A 7,598-nucleotide genomic window follows, 5' to 3' on the forward strand; every position below is an offset into this window, starting at 1 on the left:
AGTGTGCTGCTATGTCTACTGAATGCTAGATGCAAGAGTTTTTTAAGTGTAAGGAGCTATTTTGGGCACTCCTGCGTACGAAATTAAGTTCCATTACTTTTACCATACAATGTTACGTTGACTCGCAGTTGAAAGAGTTCTACGGTTTTGATCAGCATTATACTCTCTCATTTAAATTATCAGTTCATTAACATGAAGATACATGGCTCTTTGATTAAAAGTTGAGGGTACAAGCCTGTGTAAATTTCATCGGAGAAGTAAATTAGGAATCCAATCACTCAGCTTAAAATGTCATGTGCACTGCTAACAGCGGGAGGAAGCTAATGATTACGGTGTTAAGAAAACTGATTTTGCAATCACTTAAATCACTTCCACTTAAATCAGTTCACTTTTAATTTTGGTGGTCACAATGACAAAGCGTTTTGAATTCTCTACCAATCTGGTTCACACCCCTGACTGGCTTCTGACTAGCTTCTTCTCCATAGCAAAGGTGGCTGAGGCTCCTTTAATAATTAAAACTAGTGAAATAACATAAACCTGATTATTTCAAGATGATTATCCAGGAGAGTCCCATGTTTCTATGTTAAGTAACATAGAGGATATTGCTGAAAGAAAAATTTGACTTCCACAGCCAGCAGCCCCTCCCACTTCACAACTCTATGTGACAGCAGACAACTACACCAGTCCAGAGTGTAGTTACAGTCAGAGCTACTTTCACTGGGAGTCAAACAATCCATATTTTACATCTTTTGTGCTTTAGTGAAGCAGAGTTGGACCATGACCAGGGCTCAGCAGCAGTGCAGTTGAGCTCCTTTTCCTCTCTCCTAATGTGATTAGTCCTCAGTAGCAAGAAGAGACACAACCTTCAAGTCAAGAAGGGAAGCGAGTGGAGGTTGCAGTCCATCAAACTGAGTGACCTGATCCCACATTGAACCCTCTCCCATGATTACCCCTGCTGTTTCTGTCTCTTTTATTCTCCTCAGCTGATTCACTGTAGCTTTTATTTTACCAATGTCCTCTATTATTTGATTCCTACATCATTTCCTTCCTCAATTTTTTCCCTTAGCTCATGTTCTCTACATTTGGCCCTCCTCAGCCGTCTGCTTCTTACTCTGAAGCACGTAGAAGTTCCCATTTCAGTTTCTGTTTACAAAAGCCAAATTAGTCTATTGATCAAATGCAGTTTAGAAAAATGCTTTTTACTTCCATTTTTGGTATTATTTATGCCGCTATACGTCTATTATGTAAGTTGTTCCATGTTATTGAAATCATTTATTTCAGTTATAGTAAGATTTAGTGGTGTACAGATACATTTGGGTTTTGTGAATTAAACATTATTTTATGGATACAGATAAACCCAAAGTAATTCAAACGCAACTCCAAGCATATCCGCTGTCTGTAGAAAGGTCAGTAAAATATAATAATATAATAATATAAAATCATATAATGTGATTACATAAAGTATTATGTCAAAGTAAAGTGCAGTTTATTTTGTGATATCAAGGACTGTATGGTGTGGGAGCCCATTTCTGCCAAACAAAAAGAAAACATGAGACAGTAAGTCAAAAATTTACTTTCTCATAATTTTATTTTAGTATCTCATCATTTTGGCTTACTATGAGCATCATTTTTATCATGTATAACTTTTTGTCTATTTTTCCCCTGGCAGAAATGGGCATGCAAAGTATGACAGTAGTTATTGCCAAGCAAAAACATAACATAACATAAATGTCTCTTTCTAAGGTTTTCTCTAATTTAATCCCCGGCAGAAAAGCTGTGTTTTACTGCTCTTTCTGGTTCAACGTTTGGAGTCTGTTTAACCACACCCAACAATGATGTCACAATGTACTGACCACACCCTCAAGTACATTTCTAGCAAAAACAACATTTTTAGTTGGTTTTATATTGCTCTTATCCTAGGATTGATGTAAGGGTCATGGTTACTGAGGAGTACCCTAAACATTTACCAAGCACAAAGACATTACATAAGTAAGAATTCATTATGATGGCAAATACATGATTAGAATAGTGAAGGGGATATTGGGTGATAATTATTTTTTGTACCTTTTTTAAATACAACCTCAAGAGTATAGTGCATGTGTTGGATATTGCACATTTTATAATATATGCTATAAATTACATTTCAGTTTTTCTTGATGCAGATGACCTCTCTTGGATCAGTGCTTTTTGGGTAGTGTTCCGAACACTTTTGAGGAAGACCATGAGGCTGGATCCGCCGGTCCCTGTGGCATTCAGTGCAGTGCCCACACCTCTGAGTGGGCAGCCCATGCCATGGGCATGATTGCCGGGCACAACAACGTACTTGGCCACAGTATGTATGTGGTAGTTCCGTAAATCCACCAGCGCTGAGACACAGGAGTTATAGGCCTGGCAAAGATCAGAGCTAGAGTGGGCCAAGATGAAATCTCGTAGAGATGGACAGACAGACAAAGTTTCTATCAACTGACGGTGGGCAGGAGGCATGTAATCCCTCATGCGTGCCAGGAAGGTTCCTAAATAGTGAATGAAGGGAACAGAAAAGAAAGAAAGAAAGAAAGAAAGAAAATAACTATTTTCTGGGGGAAAAAAATCCATCACAGCAATCACCTGACTGCACAAACAGATTTATTTATGAGAAACATCTGAGGGGGCCAAAGGTTGAAGGAAATGCATCTTTACCTGTCTCATCCTCGTGCTGGGTGCACAGCAAAGCATCAAAGCACTGAATAGCTGAACTCTGGGCTGCACTTCCACCTGATAAGAAAATTGGCTCATTGCTTACACCTTCATACAACAGCCCCCTTGGAAGCATGGGGTTGTCTCGCCACCTAAAACAGTTCAAACCACATACATGTACTATAAATCCTTCATGAACATGCAATTAGAATCATTGTACATCTTGTTAAACATACAGTGTGGCTATAGAGAAAAGTACCAGATGAGATAAATATTAAAAGCTTTAATAACTTCAGAACGCAGGACATAAAAACGGCTCTAAAACTCACCCCGAGACAAAAATTCTCAATGTTCCATGAAACACAGTTGGATCTACATGATCTGCAAAGAGCAGACATTCGTTATTGTAATCACCTTGAATTTCTCTTCCTTTATAAAAGGCTCAGCATGTAAGTTGATTTAATTCAGACTGGGCTAGGTTTAATTTTACAAAGTAAAGTTTTGAAGGTACCATATTGTAAAAAGTGAGATTTCCATGTCTCTTTTGAAATTCAAGAAAGTCTAAGACTGTTTCAAAACACTCAATACACAGAGAAATGCACACAACCTGTATTCAGAAACTGTGCCTTTTAACGAACCGTCAACAAGCACAGACCTGCCGGACCCAGTATTCATGCCGCAAACAAGCAAGGCTCTCCTGGTCCAACCTTTTTTTGATATTGTGTTAACGTAATAATACGACACCAAGTGGTCATTGCTTTGCTGAGCTACAACTGAAGGCTGTTTAGTATATCTTGTAGAAAGTATTTTTAAAGTATTTTTAAATACTTTCTGGTGTTCCCTCCGATGTCCTCCATTTGGAAAGTCTAGAAGATTAAATTTTTGTATCCCATTCAAGTTAGTGGAGGGCTAAACCAGAGCCGACTCTCCAACTCTCTTTAGTTAGTGACTCAAACAAACTCAATTCAGTCTCTAGAAGAAAGTTGGCTTTTTGGGGAGAAGGGCCTTAAAGAGACAGGCACTAAAATGGAGAGGATGAGTAGAGGTACTGCAGCAATGCACAGGTTGAGAAAAATGTGTTTTTTGAACATTAAAGCATGGAAACATTTTCTGGTAGACAAATTGTAGTGTGAACCTGAAAATGAGCATAACATGGGACCTTTAATCTAAAACTTACTGTGAATGAGTTTGAAAGTTTCCTTCATCTTCTTCAAGGACAGAGTTACTTTGACAAGACCTTTCTGTATGTTGATTAGGTCTGAGGTTTTCATAGCATGCATCACCTCCAGAGCCCCCTGGTTAGAGTTGAAAGTTTAAAATCCATCACTAAGAGGCAAGGGATGAAGACACATTCAGTATGTGGATGGGACACAAAAAAGGAAAGGGAGAGATGGATAGATAGCATCAAGCTGAGGTTCAGATAGAGTTAACATGAAAAAGAGGAAGAGTAATAGAGGCAAATACCAACCGTTATGCCTGAACTGGCAGCCATCTCGACCAACAATGACACTATGAAAAATCCCCTGCACGTCTCACCACCAGGAAAGGAAAATATCAAGTCCATGTTCCTATTTTTGAAAATGATGTTTTGAAAACATATGAGCTCAACATCACATGAGTATCACACTACGAAAGTCATGGAAACGTGCAATTGAGAAATTCAAAACAGCTACAACTACTCACCCACTTTCCATTTCCCTAAAATGAAAATAAAACAGAATTAGGTGTTTTCAGTGGACAAAAAAATACCTAGCTATTTGTTCTATGTGAGTAACGTTACTACACCATTATAATGAATTAGTGATTGTGAAGTGTGGGTATGAAGTCAGGACATTAAATAAGGCAATTTAGGGCTGTGCAATATGACAATATCTATCATTTAACAATAGAAAAATATCTATTGTTTAAAATTGTGCAATTATACAATTATCTTTTATAGCATGTGTCACAAATTCCACACTTTACCGTAATATTTTGGTGAGGGTGAAATTAGCTTTACGTTGGAATTCGACATCTATTGAATGTCCAACTTAAAACAAATATTAAACTTGAAGCTAACTTCACCGCGGTCTGTTTTTCCACACGTGCTTGTGTTGCGAGAAGAAATTGCATTAAATATAATGAACAATCTGACACTATCCAGCAGTTCCAGCCATGATGTGCGTGTCAATCAGGTAATGTTAAATGACTTGCCCACAGACATTCAGCTTACTTTATAGTTCACCAAGACATGCTGTTGTTGTGATGTAAGCTGTAGCAGCAAGAGAGCTGTGAGAGTGGCTGTGTGGAGCTGCTGTGCTGACTCTGGGACCATCTCGTCCTCTCATGTTAGCTTCGCAGCAGCAAGCAGCGTCGATTTGCTAATCCACAACCTAAGCTAACATTAGTTACATTACAAATGCCATATTTCTTTGAATTTACGAAAAAAAGTTCTGTATCAGGATATATATCGTTATTGGGATATGAAATTACCTATATCGGGATATGAATTTTTTGCCATATCACACAGCCCTAAGGCAACTACTACTTACTCACCCTGTGGGATCCCTTAATTTCCAGTTGGCTAAAACTGAATCTGCATACGTCAGGATGGGAGGAAGGCCAAGCCTGCGGGATACCAGCCAATACGGCCAGGCGAGGGCTTTTGGGAGAATCTGTCAAACAACCATGATATTAAAGTTTCAATCCAGTCATGCTGCCATTCAGAACTTTCTGAGGTTTCTGTGCCATACTAGCGGTATGGCGTTAGGAATGGAAATGGCTGTTGGTCTGTCCACAACTTTTGGTCCAGACTGAAATATCCTGAGGTGCCCAACGGATGAATCCAACCGACTTTAAAAATTACCCTGACTTTGATTTTATAGTTGTATAGTTGTTCAAAGTTTTCAATAACAAAAATATCTCAACATCTATTGGTACAATATTTAGTACGGACATTCATGGTTTCCACACAATGTATTCTAATGACTTGGTGATGCCCAGACATTTCCTGTAGCTCCACCATGAGATTCACATTTGTAGTTTTAACTACTGGATGGATTGCCATTAAATTCAGTTCAAACATCCGTGTCTCCCTCAGGATGAATTATATTTATTGCACTTTAATGATCCCCCCTGACTTTTCCTCTAGTACCATCAAAAGTTTATTTTTTCCAATACTTTTATGACCAAACACCTGCAAAATGAATGACATTTGCATCAGCTATACTTTCTTTTTAATGTTAATTAACAAATGTAAGATGGTTACCATGGTAAACAGTGTACTTTCTAAACAGCAGCATTTTGGCATGTTGACATTTAGTAAATAGCATAGCTGGAGATAGTCTTGTGTTATGTGTCACATTGCAGCACACCTTTGATTGAAATACATATCTTTTTTTTACCGTTGCTCATTCTACTGCACTGTTGTGTTTTACCTGGGCAGGTGCATGTTGTCCTTCCTGCCATACATATCCCATGCTGATGAATCCCAGTGCTAGGTGAGCCAGCCTGAGCTCCCGATGGTTATTCAAGAGATGGGGACTCAAGACCGGCATCTGGATTAGGATCAGATTTTACGTATGTCCACATTTACAATCATGGGTTCTCAACTGTGACTGCACTTACTACATGCATTAGGAAAGTTTTGCTCGTTCTCACCTTATGAACCAGATCCCGTAGTTTACGTGACTCTATCAGATGTGTGATATTATTTGCCAGGTCCAACCACACACGATAATAGTCTGGAAGGTTAGTCTAGACAATAATAGGAATAATTTTAGAGTGTAATCAGTAACATCGTCAGCTCATGTTTACCATGGAGCCTGACCTGCATGTCAGCAAATGACTGGAGCTATCAATCAGAGAGAGAAAGCAATTTAAAAAGGATGCAGTAGAAAATTTGCTAAGCAGAAAACCCAGGGATGCCCAGATGGGAAATCACTGTATAAACAGATAAGCAGGCTATTTTTAATGCCAGTGTTTAATTCAATTCATCAATGCTGATATGTAAGTTTTGCATGTTTATGAATCCATCATTCTCATAGGCCTTTGACTTTCCACTGTATAAACATCTCAAATTTGAGCCATATTTTATTTCTAATAAATTCTGACAAGAATATCCAATTTGACATTTTAAGTGTAATTAATAGGGCTGGACGCGTTAACGCATTAATTAATTAACAATTATTTTATCGCAAATTAACGCAGTGTTTTTAAAATTATTATTATTTTGAAAGGATCAATATTTGGATCAATAACCTTCTAAAACCTTACTCAAAAACAAGCATAATTATCTGTTTTAGTCCAGGGGGACTGTGTGTGCTGCTGACCAAATACACAAACAAAGACAATAGATAAAGAGTTAATGGTGACCAAAAATGTATCTGTCTGTACAATATATACAGTCTTGCTTTGTTTCAGATCTGTTTTGACTTAAAAAAAAATACATACAGGGTATGTCTGTTGAATGAGAAAAGAAAAGATGTCAATAGTACTTACCAGTGGCTCTTCAAGGATAAATCCCAGCTCCTCAGAAATATCAAACATATCAAAGTCTGCCTGCAGTGTTTTTTTGCACTTAGTCTCCATATGTTCTGCCTTGTACTCTACTGCAGTAGTTTGGCTATGAGAGGAGAATCGCTCTGTGCGTCTGACACACAGATATTAATTGTTGAACTTGTTCTGAGCCTGCTTTTACTACCTCTGTCACATCCCCTTTTCACACTCTCAACAGCAAAGAGCCAATCAGGTTTCTTGTGCTCCAATGTCAGGAGTTCACAGAGCAAAGCAGACATTCTCTGTTTTGTACATGAAGCAATAACAAAATAGTTAGATATTATGTTTATATCAAGTTTACATGACTTAACCTTATATATATTATTATATTTGAGCCAATTATTGAGACTAATAGGAAAAGATTTAATAATGCACATAACTGTTGT

At 38.0% G+C, this 7,598-nt stretch overlaps 1 protein-coding gene across 1 annotated transcript; it reads right to left on the minus strand.

Moving 5' to 3' along the window:
• Nucleotides 1-375: 375 nt before the first annotated feature.
• On the minus strand, nt 376-7,328 carry LOC119917540 (indoleamine 2,3-dioxygenase 2-like). Its single transcript, XM_038737904.1, has 10 exons — nt 7,156-7,328; nt 6,316-6,411; nt 6,093-6,212; nt 5,212-5,330; nt 4,360-4,374; nt 4,145-4,244; nt 3,854-3,971; nt 3,006-3,057; nt 2,680-2,828; nt 376-2,513 (listed from the first exon to the last, which is right to left on the minus strand). Exons 1-10 carry the CDS (start codon nt 7,243-7,245, stop codon nt 2,137-2,139), a joined length of 1,236 nt encoding a protein of 411 aa, XP_038593832.1. The 5' UTR covers nt 7,246-7,328; the 3' UTR covers nt 376-2,136.
• Nucleotides 7,329-7,598: the final 270 nt, after the last annotated feature.

This window comes from Micropterus salmoides, unplaced genomic scaffold (genome assembly GCF_014851395.1).
Source record: "Micropterus salmoides isolate LMB-PRFRI ecotype aquatic unplaced genomic scaffold, ASM1485139v1 Ms_hic_scaffold_22, whole genome shotgun sequence".
Classification (NCBI taxonomy): Eukaryota; Metazoa; Chordata; class Actinopteri; order Centrarchiformes; family Centrarchidae; genus Micropterus; species Micropterus salmoides.

Excerpts from the sequence above, each read along its gene's own strand:
- LOC119917540 (XM_038737904.1), bottom strand. The coding sequence starts at position 7,245 with ATGGAGACTAAGTGCAAAAAAACACTGCAGGCAGACTTTGATATGTTT. Across the intron at positions 6,213-6,315 it reads TACGGGATCTGGTTCATAAG|ATGCCGGTCTTGAGTCCCCA; the intron begins GTGAGAACGAGC and ends ATCCTAATCCAG. Across the intron at positions 5,331-6,092 it reads GACAACATGCACCTGCCCAG|ATTCTCCCAAAAGCCCTCGC; the intron begins GTAAAACACAAC and ends GTTGTTTGACAG.